Source organism: Ceratotherium simum, chromosome 35 (genome assembly GCF_057802395.1).
Source record: "Ceratotherium simum simum isolate JZ-2026a chromosome 35, ASM5780239v1, whole genome shotgun sequence".
NCBI lineage: Eukaryota > Metazoa > Chordata > Mammalia > Perissodactyla > Rhinocerotidae > Ceratotherium > Ceratotherium simum.
Genome location: NC_141934.1, coordinates 23214885 through 23233543, shown reverse-complemented (window position 1 = coordinate 23233543; position 18659 = coordinate 23214885). Strand labels below are relative to the sequence as shown.

The 18659-nt window shown below is 54.1% G+C and overlaps 1 protein-coding gene across 5 annotated transcripts in view; it reads right to left on the bottom strand.

Moving 5' to 3' along the window:
• HVCN1 (hydrogen voltage gated channel 1) overlaps positions 1-17754 on the bottom strand; it is a 35112-nt gene extending 17358 nt beyond the window's left edge. Inside the window, exons 1-4 of one of the 5 annotated variants that reach the window (XM_087423318.1) lie at positions 17687-17754; positions 16559-16640; positions 12246-12285; positions 12106-12165 (exon numbers count right to left, since the gene is read on the bottom strand). In XM_087423318.1, coding sequence (XP_087279444.1) covers positions 12106-12165; positions 12246-12266 — 81 coding nt within the window. In that variant the 5' untranslated portion in view covers positions 12267-12285; positions 16559-16640; positions 17687-17754. Of the gene's footprint in view, positions 1-6298; positions 6320-12105; positions 12166-12245; positions 12286-16558; positions 16641-16902; positions 16950-16998; positions 17041-17170; positions 17252-17686 lie in introns of those variants that run through there. The other 4 variants (XM_087423317.1, XM_087423319.1, XM_087423320.1 and 1 more) reach the window with 4 other exon arrangements.
• Positions 17755-18659: the final 905 nt, after the last annotated feature.

Sequence of the window (18659 nt, the reverse complement as noted above, 5' to 3'; positions counted from 1 at the left end):
TCTCATCCAGGAAGACTGCAACAGCCTCCTTATAGATCTGTCTCCCTCGACCCAGTTCTTCCGGTGCATTCTCCACCCAGCAGCCTGAGTGCACTTCATAAACCCTCAGCTCTGATCATATCACTGGCCCCTGCTAAACCCCTGCATTAGCTCCTTTTTGCTCTTTGGGTAAAAATCCAAGATCCTTCCCATGACATACATGGCCCTGTGGGGTCTGACCTCATCTCCTTCCCCACAACCTGCTCACCACACTCCAGCTGCGCTGGCCGCCCTTCCATCCCTCCAATGCTCCACACTCTCCTCACTCCGAGCCTGAATTCACATGGGCTCTCCCCTCAACCTAGAATGCTCTTCTCCCCACTCTGAGCTTGGCTCACTCTTACTCATGCTTGAAGCCTCAGGTGAAATGTCTCTTCCTCAGAGAGGCCCTCCCTGACCCCTAAAACCTAAATCAGACCCCTTTCTCAATGATTTAACCTCTCTTCTTGTTCTACTTTTCCTTTGAGAGCCCTTATCACAGTCTAAGTAGAAACTTTTTTGTGTGGTCATTTACTGCGTCTCTCTCTTCACTGGCATTTAAGCTGCATGAAGGCAGGGTCTATGTCCCCAGAGTCTCATGTGACATTTGACTAGAGGAGAAGCCCATCAAGTACCTGTTGCCTCACAGCACTGGTACCCCGTCCCCCACCCCGGGCTGCAGCCTTGTCGCTGGGTTCCCAGGGCCAGCGAAGGGCAGGCCCACAGCTGTCCTGAAGACCTCCGGGCGGCTACTGGCCATAATTTCCCCCTAAAACACCTCATCTGGAAACCTCCAGTGCTAGTTCTCAGCGTGGCGGGAGCCTCAGGGTGCTTTGCAAAAACCACATTTATATTTTACAGGAGAGGAAATTTTTCTTTCTGAAACCTTGAGACCAGAAAAGAAGCCACTTTCAGTAATTTGGGATGAAAATATTTACAGCACCCAGCAGAGCAGAAAACAACTCTGGTTTTAAGTCAAGTATCTGTCATGCCAGAAGCAGAAAAGGTCAAAGATATAGCCAATCAGGAAAATGTCGCGGGCCTCAGCAACCTCACCACCCACCCTGGCCTCTCAGCTCTCAGCTCTCAGGCCCCCTCCCTGCCCAGGCGGACGGAAAGACTGACTCAGTGAGTTACAGAGAACCAACCTCCGTGCCCGGCCTGGAGCAGCCCTTCCATCAACGCCGGTTATTATTATTCTTGAACAACAACTCTCCTCTCCTCTCCTCCAATTTCATCACCGTCCGTGGCTATCTCTGTCCATGGATAGTCCACTTCTCTGTTTATCGGCCCGCTGCCTGCCTCTGCAACCCCCAGACTTCTCTCCCTTTGTGGCTGAAGCTAGATTGAGTTGTTTCTGTCACTTGAAACCCCGAGAATCTAGACAAGTAGAGGCCCTGGCACCGGACACCGCCATCTCCATTGCCCTTGCATCAACCCCTGCTGTCCCACTATATCCTGACACTACTCTCTCGGGGTCCAAGCCCATGGCTGTGGTTCCCACCTTGACTGCCCTGCATCCTCTCACACCACTGACTCGGTGGTTTGACAATCTCGCCTCTTGACTTTCCTCCCATTTCTGGCCACCCTTCTCAGCCTCCTGTACCACGTCCCTGCCCCCACGCCGCCGCATGTCCCCGAGACCCCCAACCCTGACCTTGTCCTGGTGCAGGGCGACTCTCTCCCTTGGGTGGTCTCAGCGCACCTGTGTTCTCAACGCTGCTCACGTGCAAATGAAAGTCTCCAGCCTGATGTCTGCTCCCCTGCTAGGTCTTTAGTTTGCTGTGACCCAAACTGAACTAATTCCTTATCTTTTTCCCCCAAATCCACTCCTCCTTCCGTGTTCCCCTAGGGCATGCATCACATCCACCCCGCTACCCAAGCCAAGAGCTAAGGACCAGCCCTGGCTCCTCTCTCTCCCTCAAGCCCCATCAACCTAATCTCCGAAACTCCGCTCACGCCCCATCCTCCCTTCTCCGTCCAGCCCTCTCCTCCTGCCATCACCTCTTGATGGGACGCCCACACCAACCTCAGTTGGCCTCCTGCCCCATCTCTTCTCCATGCACCGGTGGCCTGGGCAACCTTTCTCCAGTGTCGGTCTGGCTGTGTCCCTGCTCTCACTTACCCCCCCATCACCTCCAGTCCCCCCACCCCTGCCCACCACAGCCTTCAGGACAAAGCCCTCTTGGTCCCCAGGCCCTGATCTCCTCCCCAGGCTCTGCCACACTCCAGTTCCACCAAACGCACTGCACTTCTAGAAGGAACCATGCTCTCTCTGGCTTCAAGGACTTGGCACGGCCTGTCCCCACTGTCTGGGACACCTGCCGCCTGTCTCACCCTGGTCCCTTTCAGGTCTTAGAAAGAGGTCTAAGGTCCTCAGGCATCTCGTCTAGATTTTACCTCCCCTGGAAGGCCCTCTTTGGCCGCTGCCCGCTGAGTGAGCGGCCTTCCTCTGTCTCCCCGTCATGCCACTTACTAACGAGCGCCGTGACATCTTGGTATATCTGTCTCCTGCACCCGTCTGTAAACTCTGGGAGGGCACAGCTCTTCCTCCCCCAGTCACAGGGAGGGCTCAATAAATATTTAATAAGCGAATTAACAACAAAACCGCAGGAGCTACCCCACAAAGGTAAACATATCGCCTACTTCTCTTTTACACATGACAGGTACTATACCAGAAAGATGAGTGCCTGGGAGAGGGGAAGAAACGAGAAAAACAGACCTAGAAGAGATGGAGAGAAAACGTTCTTGCGGATGTCTATTTTTACAGGCTCTGAAGCTGTCATCTGTAGGAGGGGGAAGGGCCCTATCTCATGGTCATCCAACAATCACAGAAAAAAGTACTTTTTAAGAAATTCGGCTGACTCCTGATTCCCAGGGCCTGATGTCCCTTAAGTCCCCATTTCCCTGCTCCCTCGCAGAGCCTACTTTTGGGGACCTGATGTGTTTATTAGTCAACACTCCACCTCAAAGCAAGACACAATAGCAGCGCCATCTATTATTATTGATTATTACTTGTCATATTAGCATACTAAGTTCCTTAAATGCACTATTTCATTTTAATTCCTAACAACCCTCTGAGATCAAGGCCATGGCGACTTGTCCCAAATCACACACTTGAAAAATGGCAGAGCCAGGATCTGCCCCTGGGCTGTATGACTTGGAGCCCATGTTCCAGAACATAAGGCCAAGAAAAAGCCAGGCAGCCAGGGACTGGAGATCTGCCCGCTCGGAGAGCGTCGTGGGTTTAATTGTGGCTGCCTCAAAATTCATGTCCACTTGGAACCTCAGAATGTGACCTTACTTGGAATACAGGTCTTTGCAGATGTAATTAAAGATCTTGAGATGAAATCATCCTGGATTTAGGGTGGGCCCTAAATCCCATGACTGGGGTCTTTGTAAGAAGAGGAGAGACACAGAGGAGACGGCCACGTCACGATGGAGCAGAGAGTGGAAGGATGCATCGACAAGCCAAGGAACGCCAAGGATTGCTGGCACCCACCGGAAGCTGGAGAAAGGGACGGAACAGACCCTCCCTCGGAGCCTCAGACGAAACCAACCCTGCTGACACCTGGATTTTAGACTTCTGGCCTTCAGAACTGAGAGAATCGATTTCTGCTCTTTTACAACCCCCACTTTGTGGTCATTTGTTATGGCAGCCCCAGGAGGCTAGCACAGAGGGTGTGTGCCCGAGTCAGCCTTGGACGGGCGGCCACGGGCCAGGCGCTCTCCCTCCGTCTGTCTTGGGGGCCACACACCCATCCTGTACTCCGAGGAGGAAGCAGGCCCCTGCAGAGGTCACAAACCCGCTTGGACGAAGCCTGTTTCTGCAACCAATCCTGGCAGCAGCTGCTGCTGTTTGCTCACAGATCACAGGCCACTCCCACCCCCTCTTGCTCTGGCTTAATGCTCATAACAACCCTGAGAAGCAGGCAGGGCAGAGAGGGGCGGGCTCTCGATTCTACAGAAGGGGAGACCGAGGCGTGGGGAGGAGGGACCAACTGGCCAAAGTCACATGGTGCCGCAGGATGGCAGAGGCGCCGGGTAGGGGAGCTACTCTATACCACCTGGTGGGCGTGTATGTCCTTTTTAGGAGGGCAATGGGCAGTGTCTTTCATCTTGTGAAAAATGTCTGAGTCTGTCCAATGTGGGAGCAAAGGAGGGGATCAGCCTTAAACCAGTTTCTATCACAATTTAAAATGCGCCTATTGTCTGACCTGACAAGGGACTCACACGTGAGCACACGGACGTGACTGCAGTCCTGCTACATCAGCAGGCCTGGAGCGACCTCAGCGTGCGTCATTAAGTACACGCTGGGGGACCCACACTCCGGAATACTACGCAGCTGGTAAGAATAGGGGCAGCCTGTGCACCTGCAGGCACTGACAGAGAAGGGGGTCCTCGATCTGTGTGAAGTCTGTCCGAGCGAAAAGTGGCCTGTCACGGGCCAGAACACATCATACAATTCCATTCTGTTACAACAGACAAAATCAACAACCCAAACCAAATGGTCACCTCTGGGAAGGGGGTGGGACCGGGTTGGAGGGTGAAGAGAAACTTTTAATTTTTATTGTAGTAGATTTAACCATAAGAAACAGCCATTTCTGGAGGGAGAGCCAGCCTGCAGAGGACTGAGTGGTGAATCAAGCATTGGGGGGGCGGAGAATGAACCAATATATTCACTACTGGAATCCCTGGGTAAGAAAGCCGAAACAAGGGAACAGAGAGTTAAAAACAAAGAAACTTAAGTAAGTGGGAAAGCTAGCATACGAACTCAAGTCTACCAGCTTTGTTCTTTCCAAGATGCTCTGCCAACGAGGGGAAAATACGGCAGGAAAGCTCATTTTTTAAAGTAATTGGAATCAAGGTTCTGAGATGCAATCCTCCCTCCCTTAGCACATGGGGAAACTGAGGCCCTGCAACATGGCAACTGCCACCAGTCAGTGGACAGTCCGTGGACTCGCACCTGGGTCTCGTCTTCTGGTCCAGGGGTCTTAAGACGCACCCTGGCCCGGTCAGAGAAGTGTCCCCAGTCCCCACCTTCCCTTCCCCTCCACCTTGGCCCACCCATCACTAAGCCCTGTGCATTTTAGCATCTAAATGAGCCTCGAATCCACCACCTACTTCTCCAGCCTCTGCCTTGCCCTGGCCTCACCTCTGCCTCTCACGGGGAGGATGGACCAGCTCCTCGGCGCTGTCCCTCACTCCTGCGCTGTCAGCAGCCCGAGAGCACGTCTCCAAACACCACTGTGTCACTCCCCGTGCAGAGAGGCCTGAGGCTGCCGTCCTTAGAAAGGCCTGCTCGGCCCTTGGCTGGCAGCTGGGAATCTGGATTTCGGAAGGTTCCCCCCATTCCCTGGCAGGAACAGCTCGCTGTGCCTGGACTGTGCGTATAGTCAACGTGGTTTATGGTGAACACACACCTGCTTTCCTTCGGGGCGTGTGGAATTTTCCTAAGTGCTGGGCAGAGGTGCCCGCATGACCGGCCCCCAACAAGAGCCCTGGGTGCTGAGCCTCTGACCAGCTTTCCCAGCAGACATTTCACACATGTGGTCACAGCTCCTTGCTGGAGGAATTAAGCGCATCCTGTGCGACTGACTCCACTAGGAGAAGACTCTGGAAGCTGGAGCTGGTTTCCTCTGGACTTCACCTCATGCACCTTTTCCTTTAGCTGAATTTTCTCTATATCCTTTTGCTGTAAAATCTTAGCTATGAGTCGAACTGTGTGCTGAGTCCTATGAGCCCTCCTAGTGAATCAGTGAACCTGGGGTGATCCTGGGGACCCCGACACACTCCCTTATTTAAAACTCTTCTTTGGCTTCCCACTGCTTTTAAAAATAAAGACTCAAGTACCTTCCCGAGGCCCACGCCCATCCTGCACGCTGCAGCCTCTGCCTGTCCGACCTCAACCTGCACCACTCTCTCTGCTCTGGCCACACTGTCTCCATTCAGCCCTTTGTACTCGACAGGTTCCTTCAACCACAGGGCCTTTGCACATATGGTTTCCTCTGCCTGGAATGCCTACCACTCTTCCACCTTGTCATGCAGCCTCCTTTCCTCCTTCAGGAGGTCTCCCTCAAGCACCCCAGCCCCAGGGAGCTGACCGGTACATCCCCCATTGCACTCACACATGGCCTCACACTCCTCCCCTGCAGAGTCGGGTCCACCTGTTTCTGTGACTGTTCGAGCCTGTCACCTGCCATCAGGGTGGAGACAGGGTGGGCTCCTGCTCAAACCATGTGCTCCATGCCGGCAGACTGCAGGTTCCCACCAAACATACCTGGAGGGTGGAGTGAATCCCTCGAGCAAATCTCTCCTCCGGGGGGAGATGGGAGGGCTCCCGGCAGCAGGCTCACCTACCCCCACACTGTCCCCGGCCCCCGGAAACCTGTGTTCTGAGGAATGCCTATTTTTAAAATCAAGGAAGTCTTTAAATAAAGCGTGGCAGCCTTTCCTTCTCTAGGGCGGGGAGGAAGTTTGAGGTACACGAAAAAACCACCGCGACGGCTGACCAGCTTTGAGGGGGCCACCTATGGGCTGAGGACCCCCACCAGCAGTCCGGGTACCCCGAGACCCATGCTCTCCACCATTTCTCTCCTTTCCCTCTAGCGTCAGGATCCCTCCTGTCTTGACAGACGACTCTGCCAAAATGGCAAGATGATCGTGAGGCTGGGGGGGTGACGATGTGTGAAATAATATTCATGGTGGTGGAAACCCTAGTGATTGTACCTATCCCCAGAGTACCAGCCATGCTGAGCTCCGGGCAAAGCCCTTTATAACACACTGCAACACCTTCAGGAGGTGGGGACTGAACTGTCTCCATTTACAGGGGAGGAAACTGGGAACAGAGAGGCCAAGCGACTTGTCCCGGGTCACACAGCAGTGAGCAGCAGAGCTGGGATTCTGACGCAGGCTGCCTGGCCCAGAGCCCCCTCCTCCTGCATGACCTCTCTGAACACCACCCTGGACCTGGCTCACAGCTGGTGGAGGCCAGTGCTGGTTGGGGAGCTCAGCCCAGTGTTACTCAATAAGAAATACATTTTATACCCTGCCTCTTAGTACTGACAAATGTACAAACGTATAACCAACACTAAAGTTACTACGTGCGAGACACTCTCATGTTTTCCATTTTATTCTATTTCGTGTCTTAAAAGGCTGACTGTAGCCCATTAATGGATTTCAGGAGTCACCAAATGGGCTGAGTTTGAAAGACACAGGTATGGGGAGGAAGTGCCTCGTCTATTCCCTGGGGGAGGGAGACGACTGTCAGCGAGGGGACAGTCCTGTCCAAAGTCTGTGACATCAGCCTGTTAACTGGGAAGCATAAGTCACGCTATTTGTTTACAAAAGCACAGAAAGAAAACGAAAGCACAGAAAGAAAACAACGTAGTTATCTGCTAGAAATGCAGACCTGTCACCAGTGTGACCAAGTCATCCGGGCCACCCCTGCCCCCAATGTCTTGGCAATGCTTCGGCCATGGCAACGACGGGATAAGCAGAGCTCAGGGTGCCCCTCTTTCCCGCCTGGCTGTGGTGCCGTCCACGGAGCGAGGCCCTGCCCAGCCGCAGTCTCACCCGTGGCTCTCAGCCCTGGCTGCACACTGGAACCACCTGGAAGCTGTAAAACCCGCTAGGGCCTGGGTCCCAGGCCCTGACGCTGTGACTCAGTTGGTCTGGGCGAGGTCCAGGCATCGGGACCTCCAGGCACAGCCGGGGTCGGGAACCAGCACCGTAAATGAACCCGGGGCCTCCAGACGCCTTGTGAGAATAAGCCACAGGGCGACAGGGATTCCATGCACACCGGCTCGCGGGTCCCCAGGTGTGCTGACGACATGTAGCCACTGAGCTGAGGACCAGGTCAGCCGATGGCTGGAAACCCAGCTCACCCTCCTGACCGAGTCACTAGGGCCCGTGTGCTGAGTGTCTGCTGTGGCCTGGCCCTTGCTAGGTGCGTTACACGTGTGGCCTTGTCACCACAAATCTACCAGGGAGTGTTAGCGTTCCCACTGCACAGAAGAGAGAAACTGAGGCTCAGGGGGTGGGAAGGGGCAGAGGGACCCTGAGGAGGGCAGCTGTCCACAGCAAACCAGGTCAGAACCCCAGCTGAGAAGCCACCCATTTCTCCTGCTGCACAGTTGTCTTCTCAGAAACCAGGGGAGCCGGACAATGAATACACTCCTAAAAGCAATCCTATTAAGACAACGTTTTTGGGCCGGCCCCGTGGCTTAGCGGTTAAGTGCGTGCGCCCCGCTGCTGGCGGCCCGGGTTCAGATCCCGAGCGCGCACCGACGCACCGCTTCTCCGGCCATGCTGGGGCCGCGTCCCACATACAGCAGCTAGAAGGATGTGCAGCTATGACATACAACTATCTACTGGGGCTTTGGGGGACAAAAACAAATAAATAAAAATTAAAAAAAAAAAAAAAAGACGACATTTTAAAAACACGATTAACTCCCTGAGGGTGTTACTAAAGGAACTGGCTCTCTGACTCGGTAGAGGCTCATTTACCCCCGTGGTCCTGGGCCATCGTCCCCAGCTCCCCACAACGCCGGGGGGCCAGCCCCTCGTCCTGGCCTCTGTGATGACAGACAGGCTCCCACCCAGGAGCTCCCGAGGTATGTCCCTGGGTCTGCATTCCAGCCCTCTGCTTCCCCTGAGGCTTCTGTGCCCTCAACCCCACCCCACCCCAGCTCCACTCAGACCCCCAGACTCACCTGGACACCCCAGCTTTATCTGCTGTCATTCACCCCAATGACCCTGGATCTATTTGAGCATGACTATTGTGAAAACACGAGCAAAAGAAAATAAATTCATAATCCCACACACCAAACTTATCATCTCTCTCTCTCTCTAATCTATGTGTCTTTTCCAATTATAATCAAAGACTGCAGACAATTTTGTACCTTATTTTCCCACTGGCTCCGTGCATCAGACTTAGGCCTTGTTAATGGCCAAGAAACGTAGCAAGGAGTCAACGCTGTCACTATCGCATTTACTGATTTGGCTGTTCCTCATTTTAAACGCCTTCATCACCAATTCTAAGACCCCATCTTCACATTTCTGAAATCCGAATGTGTCTTACAATTAACTAGTTTCAGTGCTGTGTCACACTGTGTCACAGTGAATGGCGCACTTTCTCTTCTTCACAGCACATAAAATAACGGTGCATCGCCATTCAACGCATCTATGTGCTAAGAACTATGGCTCATAAATTACAGTTTCCTTCTGTGGGTTAGCTCCTTGTCTGTAAGTGAGGTGACCGGGTTGGCTTAAGCACATGTTCATGATTCCTGACACACTGTCAGATTTCTTTCGCGGACAGCACGTGGGTGATCCAGCCCCCTCTAGATGCAGGAGTGGGCCGGTGTCACCACAGTATGACCAGTGTGGGGCCTTTCCACTTACTTTTTGGTTTGCCTAATTTAATAGGGAACTACAAACGAAGGGAAGGGCGAACTCTTTCCACGTGCCTTTGAGTAATAACAATAACCAGAACTCACGACCCCGTTACTGGGCGGCAGGCACTGTGCTTCCCACACCATACCAGGAACTGTCTCAACTCCACACAGTGGTGGTTGTCGTCCTTCTGCTGGAAACGCCCTTTCCTTCAACCCCATACGTTCAAATCCCAAGGCCCAACTCAGAGGCCGCCTCCTCTACAGAACCTTCTACGACCTTCCAGGGAAAGGGGACTTTCTCCTCTGAACATCAGTCCCACATTGTGTGCATTCCACTGCCATCCTCCCCAAATCCCTCCCCAAACTCACTTGTTGCCAGCGCCACTGCCGTGGTCTGCTCCCCTCAGGAGGGCTCCCGCCCCACGGGCCCTTCTTGTCCCTGTCATTTCCATCCACCTCCAGACAGCTCTAGAGAGACCTCGCCAAGCCCAGGCCTCACCAGTCGCTGCCCTGCTGACACCCTGCACTGCTGGCCCACTGTTCTTGGAACCCCCACCCAGACCTCCAGTGTCCCCAGGCTCTGTGTGGCCTTGCCTCTCCAGCCTAAGCACCTCACACCCCCACCGTGCTGCCCCACCCTGGCCTCAGTCGGGCCTCACTCCCATCCACCTCCTGACCTCCGCCCAAGCCACTTCCTCTGCCAGGCCACCTTCCTCAGTCTTCCTCCTGCACCCAGTTACCTCCGCTGACTCTCCAGGTGTCAGCTCAGGGAGCCCTCCCTGATCTGAAGGTCTCAGCGGCCCCGTGAAGCTCCCAGGTTAACCAGGGCCTCTCCTTCACAGCTCTGCCCACACGTACTTTCACACAGTTTTGAGACTTCTTCAAACGGGTCTGTCTCCTAGCTAGAGAGGAAGCCACTGGCAGGCAGGGACCAGTGTGTACTGCTTTGCTGCTGTAGCCCGAGAGCTATGCTGGTGCCCGGCACATGGCTGGTACTTGATAAACATTTGTTAGGTGAACGAATGAATGAATCAGGGAAGGAGTCCTCCCCGTAGCCCCTGCTGCCTCTGTGCCCCTCACTGTGCTCTCCCCCTGCCTGCGGTGGACTCTTCCTCAAGCTCTTCCCTCTGGAGGCCTATCCCATCCTTGGGATGATCGTGTTTGAAAGCGTTCAGGACAATCACAGAATGATTAAGGGCATGGGAGCCAGGTTGGGGGGGTGGTTTGACCCTCTCGCCAGCTGTGTAAGCTTGGGCAAGTTGCTAGACCTTGCTGTGCCTCAATTTCCCTATCTGTAAGATGGGGGAGGTGCTCTAGTGGTTAAGATTCGGCGCTCTCCCTGCCGCAACTGGTCAGGGAACCACACCACCCATCTGTCGGTTGTCATACTGCGGCGGCTGCGTGTTGCTGTGACGCTGAAAGTTTTGCCACCAGTATTTCAGATACCAGGAGGGTCACCCATGGTGGACAGGTTTCAGTGGAGCTTCCAGACTCAGACAGACGAGGAAGAAGGACCCGGCCACCCACTTCCGAAAAAACTGGCCATGAAAACCCTACGAATAGTAGTGGGGCATTGCCTGATACAGCAGCAGAAGGTGAGAGGACGGCACAAAAAGACCGGGCAGGGCTCCGCTCTGCTGACATGGAGGCGCTAGGAGTGGGAGTCGGCTCAACGGCACTAACAACAACAAAGATGGGGGAAATAACAGTACTTAATCCACAGGGTTGTCGGGAGGACTGAAAAGACGAATATCTAGAAAGTCCTCAGCAGGCGCCTGGTACAGTCAGTGCTCAACAGCTGTGAGCTGCTCACGCTGTTATTATCACCATCACCGCCATTATGTTTCATTAACCCAAAGAGAAACACTATCCCCCCTATTTCCACACTTCTGAAACCAGAATTGGTGGCATCCTATAAGTGCCATAGATCATTTCCCCCTCCTACATCGTAAACGGCTCTAAAATCAGAATGAGTCTTGCAATGACAGGGCCATCAGGTTGATGAAATACAAGGTCACCACCATCGTCACCCCGTGACGAGCCTGCTGACCCTCACATGCACTTCTCAGTCTCCGCCTGGATCACCCTGAGCTGCTACCCTGAGCTTCCAGCACTGCCCCGACGGCTCTGCCAGCCAGGCCCCCGGAAGCTCCAAGGGAACGGCTGAAACGGAAGCCAACACTTCCTTTCCATCTTGTCCCCACCCTTCACAACCGATGTCCCCCCGAACCCAACAAACGTGCTCCCCAGACATCAGGACAGAGTGTACTGGTCTCAGGATGGCAGCACGACGCTGGAGGCAAAGCACCGGCCGTGGAGTCAGGCCAGGCTGAAATCTCATTTCTGCCTCTTCCTACCTGTGTGATCTTGAGCAAGTGGCTTTACCTCTCTGTGCCCAAGTGCCTCTATCTGTAAAATGGGCAGTAGGGAAAAAGCCCCTTATGGGCTCAGTATTGGCCTAGCGTTCTGAGACCACTGCCTCCTTGAAACCCTTCCCAACTAGCTTTCAGGAACGTGGGTGATAAGTAATTTTTTCCCCATTTTCCAGATGAGGAAACTGAGGCTCAGGGAGGTGAAGGGCCTGGCCCACTGACACACGCGTATTAAATCGCAGAGCTGGGATCTGCATGGTCTGACTCAGACCATCAGGCTCTCTTGAGCTTATGTGAATTTCTTCTATAGTTCTCACCTGTGACTTGAAACACCTTGCCGTGGCGGAAACATTCTGAACAGGCGTTGTCCCTCCTTCCTGTTAGAAACACGCAACAGAATGATAGTCCTGAGGCTGGGGGGTCCTCTAACGCCACCAGTCCACCAGAATCGACTTACCTTGTCATCCCAGGAGGCCATTCTCCTGTCGTCTCCGGATCTGGAAAATAAGAAGACATTTTTTCAGATCTGTCATCCTGCTCTCATTTGCCTTAGGATGTGCTCTGCAACCCTTTCTTACAAATTATTTTTAACTTACTGAAGTTAATAGTGTCTGAAAATAGTATAAAGTTCAGAGCATGTGTAGAAGGATGTACATCCTGGGTATATACCCCGAAGAATTGAAAACAGGCACCCAAACAAATACATGTCCACGACTATTCATAGCCAAAAGGTGGAACCCGCCCAAGTGTCCAATAAGGGATGAAGGGATGAATGAAAGACGTCACATCCACACGATGGAACGGTATCCAGCCATAAGAAGAAATGAAGTACCCACACCCGCTACAGCATGAATGAACCTCGAAAACATCAAGCTCAGTGCAAGAAGCCAGACAGGAAAGGTCACATATCACATGATCCCATTGATATGCAATATCCCGAACACGCAAATCTGTAGAGACAGAGAGCAGGCTGGTGGCTGCCAGGGGCAGCGGGGAGAGGGGAACGGGGAGTGACGGGTTAATGGCTTCGGGGTGATGAAAATGTTCTGGAACTGGAGGTGGTGGTTGCATGACATCAGGAATCTATTAAATTCCACTGAACTGTTCACTTTAAACTGGCTAATTTTATGTTATGTGAATTTCACTCCAATTGGGGAAAAAAAAAGAGCGACAGGCATTACAGTGTTGGGGTTGCTCCAGAAAGCAGCAAAGAATCTAAACGTCCACCAGCGGGGGTCTGGATAAGTCGGTTAGGGGTCACCTGAGCAGTGGGAGACTAGTACTGTTAAGTCTTCCTATGTGATGAGGAAAGATATGACTAATACAGTAAGCCAAAAAAATCACATTATAGCAAAGCACGTACACTCTGACCCCATCTACGTGACAAAATTGCATCTGCATTTTCTTAAGTCTGTAAGGATAGAGACAAACTCTTCCCAGCGCTTACCTCTGGAGAAAAAGGGAGTGATTTGGGGTATTTTCCTTCTCTGCGCTTCTGGAAGATCTGAACTTTTACAATGACTATGTATTATTTCTTAAAAATTATTTTTAATGTAGGTGACATATGCATGTAGCAAAAAACTTAACACAAAAAGATAGACTATGACCAGTAAGCCTGCTTCCCACCCCTGTCCCTCCCAGAATCAGCCACTCTCACCACTTTCTCAGGCAGCTTCCAGGGAGATTCCATGCCTTCACAAGCACATACATATATATTCTCTTTTTTCCTTAAACAAATGAGAGCCCACACACTGTTGAACCTGGCTTGTTTTCCTTTAGGCTGTGGTAGGCTGAATACTAGCCCCCCAAAGATGCACATGTCCTCATCTCCAGAACCTGTGAACATGTCACTTTATGTGGCAAATGGGATTTACAGATGTGATCACATTAAGGATTCTGTGATGGGGTTATCCAGGTGAGCCCAATGTAATCAGAGGGGTATTTATAAGCAGAGCAGGAGAATCAGAGATCCAGAAGAAGATGTGACTACAGAAGCATAGGCAGGAGTCAGAGAGATTTGAAAATATTACGTTGCTGGCTTTGAAGATGGAGGAAGGGGTCACAGTCCAAGGGAAACAGATTCCCCCCTAGAATGCAGCCCTGCCAACACCTTGATTGTGGCCCACTGACACGGATTTTGGACATCTGACCCCTAGAACCAAAAGATAGTAAGTTTATGTTGTTTTAAGCTAACAGCCTCAGGAGACTAAGCCAGCATCTCAGAGGTCGTTCTGTATCAGGCCCTCCTCGGAAGGACTGCACCGGATGCCCCAGAGGGATGCGCGCAGCTGTGATCAGCATTCACATTGTTTCCCAATCCTTTGCTGCCTCCATGCTCCAATGAATACCTGCACACCGCGTGCTACTTTTACAATTAAAAAAAATATTACCATTTTGAAAAAAATATGCACAAAGACTTAAAAAAAAGCTCTCTCTCTGGGCCGGCCCCGTGGCTTGGCGGTTGGGTGCGCGTGCTGTGCCGGCGGCCCGGGTTCGGATCCCAGGCGCGCACCGACGCACCGCTTCTCCGGCCATGCTGAGGCCGCGTCCCACATACAGCAACTAGAAGGACGTGCAGCTATGACAGACAACTATCTACTGGGGCTTTGGGGGGAAAATAAATAAATAAAAATCTTAAAAAAAAAAAAAAAAAAAGCTCTCTCTCCCCATAGCGCTATGGCCAGGGCGCAAGGGACTCTCCGAGTTTCTTGCTGGTTGACCGGCAGAGCAGCTCCTGCAGCCAGCACAGCTCAGCTCGAGCTGTCCCTGTCCCAGCCCCTGGGGCCCTCACCCTGCTCCCACGAGATGGGCTCAAGCGGAACCATCACCACGAGCGAAGGTGACTGGAAGAATTACGGTGCCCTGGAGATTTTCTTCGTTCACCAGACAGGAAACAGAACTAGCACGAATGTAGAAAAACAACCAGCTTCACTAATTCAAGCAACAGAAAATTTACACCTACCGTGACTGCTCCATTCAACTGGACAAAACACATAAAAATGGAAAAACCCAGCGCTTGTGGGGCTGTAGGGAAACTTTCAGACATTGCCAGGGATAATTTTTCTGAATAGCCATCTGGTAATAAGTGGCAAGGCCTTCAGGATGATCACACCCTTGACTTGAACCGTTGGGGAGCTATATCTCAAAGAGGTCATTTGAGAGCAAAAACACACGTCCAATTTGGACCACAATGTTTAAAGCTACGTTAGGTATTACTGCTAGAACCTGGAAACAGCCCACAAGCCGCACTGTAGGGAAAAGCTGAGGAAGGCGGTGGGAGGAATGACAACCCTGAGGTCTACGTAGAAACGCAGAAAGCACGCAGCGAAGCAATGAGAAGTAAGGAAAGTGGAACTCCGATGGTTGCACACACTGCACACATTGCAATTATTATACAAAACCATCAGGACTTTTACTACGCGCCAGGCACTGTGCTGGGCTCTGAGGAATCCAAAGCGAAGAGGCAGGAACAGGTCAGGGCCCTGGTAGGCAGATATTGCAGCCGAGGAGACAAATGAGGAACCAAGGAAACACACCAACACCACGCCCGGCTCAGCATGGTAAGACGGAAAAACAGTAACGCAACAGGGAGCAGGCGAGTGTGGCTCCGCAGGTGGGGTGGTCAGGGAAGACTTCTGAGTAGGTGACTTTTACGATGTCCCTGAATTGCAAGGAGGTAAGTCACAAGGAGATGGCAGGGAAGGGCACTCCCAGGAGAAGGAAGAGCGTGAGCACAGGCCGAGAGAGAGCAGAGAACTCAGCACGGCCCAGGAAGAACAGGGAGGCTGGTGTGGCTGCAGTGGCAGCTGAGGGCAAGGACGGTGCCAGGAGACAAGTCAAGAAACCAGCAGGGCCCATTCGCCTAGAGGGCTTGGCAGACAATGCTGAGGATTTGGGGGTCGAGGTGGGGGTGCAGAGGAGCGGCCAGACTCAGAGTATGCTGAGAGGTAGAAGCTGCTGTTGGCCCAGATGTGGGGGATGAGAAGAGGAGCAGGTTTTGGAGCAAGAATACCCTAGATTTCCTCCTTCTTGTGAAACCAGTGGTGGGGGAGGGCTTGGGGGCTGCAGAGCAGTTCTGGAATTGTGCAAGCCGCAGCCCAAAGATTTTTAAAACCCTGCCCCTGCCAGCCTTTCCCCCAGGGAGTCAGAGGGGAGAGGCTGCTGCCTCCAGCCCCAGTCTTACTCAAGAAGCTATCAGCTGCCGTCCGGAAACGCTGCAGATCTCAGATAGTCCTGGCCACCCCGAGCTTAAAGGTGTCCAGGACAGAGAAGTGCTTTCAGAGGGGCAGGGACGAGGGTGGAGAGGGCACCGCTCAGCAGTAACCTCTGGCCAGGTGTTCGGCTAACCTTTACAGCAACCATCACATTCAACCTTTTTGGCAATACCGCCGGGGACAGATAAGGAAACTGAGGCACGGAGGGGTGAAGTCCCATGGTTAAGTTCACAAGAGCCCCCTGCACCCAGTGGAGGTGCTGGCTAAAGGCCTGGGAGTTCCGGGAGGGGCTGCACTGCTCCCCCCACCTCTGTCCTCGAGTTTAACCTGGCCCCAGCTCACCATCCTTGTTCTTCCGAACCCCTCACCCGCGTCAAGGATTTGCTGCCCTGGAGGCTCCTCCCGCAGGGACGGGCAGCCGGTGCACTGCAGCCTCCTCCTCCTGGGGTATCCAGCACTGCCTTCACCCCCAGGTGTCTCCCCACAGTCTCCCTAGGGGGCCAGGGCGGGGCAGGGCAGGGATGATGAATAAAAGGACTTGGGGGTTCACACCGACCTGGGTGTAAGTTCTGGCTCTGCCTCCTTGGCTGTGCGACCTACGGCAAGGGGCTTGGCCCTCCGAGTCTCGGTTTCTTCACCTGTGAGAGGGAGACAAGGATGAGACAAGGATGACACCTACCTCGCCCGTGGCTGGTGGCTGCCGCAGGCGGGGCGGCGACGCGGAGGCACCTGGCCGGGTGAGCACTCCAGCCAGGAGGGTAGCTCTTCGCCACACTCCCATTTTCGAGGGGAGAGAGCTGAGGCCAGGAGGGGCTGCCCTCCCGGGTCCCGCGGCCGTGCCCGGCCCTCCCCTCCGCTGGGCTCTAGCACCGCGGGCAGGGCAGGGGTCCCGGGGCTCACCGCCTGCCCGCGCCGGGGGCGCCTGGGGGGGGCCCGGGAGGACGGCCGGGGGGGGGCTTGGCGCCCGGGCCGCGCGCCAGGACAGGGAGCACTCACCGCGCCGCGCGCCCGCGGCCCCCGCAGCGACTGCGAGCTCGGGCCGCCCCTCCCGCCCCCTCCCGCCCCGCCCCCGCCTCGCTCCCCCCGCCCGCGCCTGGCTGTTCCTGCCTGTGGTCTCGAGCTTCCTCCCACCCCCCGCCCCACCCCCGCTCGCAGGCCCCAGCCTGGCCTGGGCCTCCCGCAGCCCCGCAGATGGACGAAGGTCCCGCCCGTGGCAGCCAGCCGCGAATCACGGGAATGCTGGCCCCGACGAGCCCGAGGGAAGGGGTGGGAGGAGGAACCACTTCCTTCCTCCGCGGGGTGCAGGCGGGCAGGGACCTCTCCCCACCGCACACTCGGGGGGGCGGGCTCCTGGAGCACCGCGTCCTGATCACTTAGGGGTGGCCCCGGGCAGCCTTGCCCCCTGCGCAGTGTCTGTCGTGCAGGGGGTGGAGGGCGGGCAGAATGTCCTGCGGGGGTGCCAACATTGAAGCTGTGGGGATGCTCCTGGATGGGGACTGAGCCCCGACGTGAAGAGGGGGTACCCTGCTCCAGGGCTGGTATTGGCAAGAGGGGGAGCCTTCCTGCCTGGAGGCTGAGCCCCTCCTCCCTTGGGACAACTGCTCGCCTTCCTGGCCCAGCTGTAATGTCCCTCCCCTGGGGGCCCTCCCCTGCCCGGGCCTCCCTGTTCACACTCTGTTCATACCTCATTTCTGCAGCCGTCCACACTGTGGAATCAGTTCCGTTAGCCTCTGTCTTCCTACAAGACCGCTTGTCCCAAATTTCCAAGGGCGGAAGCCAGCTCCTTCACATCTCCCCGCTTCCGGTTCAGCGGGGGTGGGGGTGCGGGTGGGGAGGGGGGAGTCTCAATTCCTCGAATTGTATTAGTTTCCTGTGGCTCCTGTAACAAGTTACCACAAACCTAGTGGCTTACAACACACAAATCTGTTACCTCAAAGCTCTGGAGGTCAGAAGTCCACATGGGTCTTGCAGGGTGAAAATCAAGGTGTTGACAGGACTGTGCTCTTTCTGGAGGCTCCAGGAGGAGGACCTTTCCTTGCTTTTTCCGGCATCTAGAGGCTACCTGCACGCCGTGGCGCCTGTCTGCATCACCCTGACCCTGCTTTCAACATCCTGTCTCCTCTAGAGCTGACCTTCTCCCTCCCTCTTACAAGGACCCTGTGATGACACTGGGCCCACCTGGGTAACCCAGGAGACTCTCCCCATCTCCAGATCCTTGACCTAGTCACATCTGCAAAGTCTCTTTTGCCACATACAGTAGCATATTCACAGGGCCTGGGGATTAGGGGGAGGATATCTTCGGGGGGCCAGGATTCTGCCTACCACCTATCTTCCACTGAGTCTGCTCTTCCCAATCTTGTCCCCCACCTCCTGGCTAGCAAAACATCTCCGTCTGGTCTGACTTCTCAGTCACATTTTGTTATTACAACAGTCCCATTCCAGTCCCTAAGGCGTTGTCTGGTCCATTTTAAACTTCAACCTTGTAATTTATTAACAACTCCCCTCCTCCCCCAGGGCCAGCTAGACACAGTGGAGAGGATGTGTGAAGTGGCCTGTTTCCTGTTCTCCTCGAAGCTGTGATCCTCTTTCTGTTGGTTTTGATGACTGATCCTGCCTGTAGGTATAAGCTTAGTACAGACAGCTGGTGGCCTCAACAG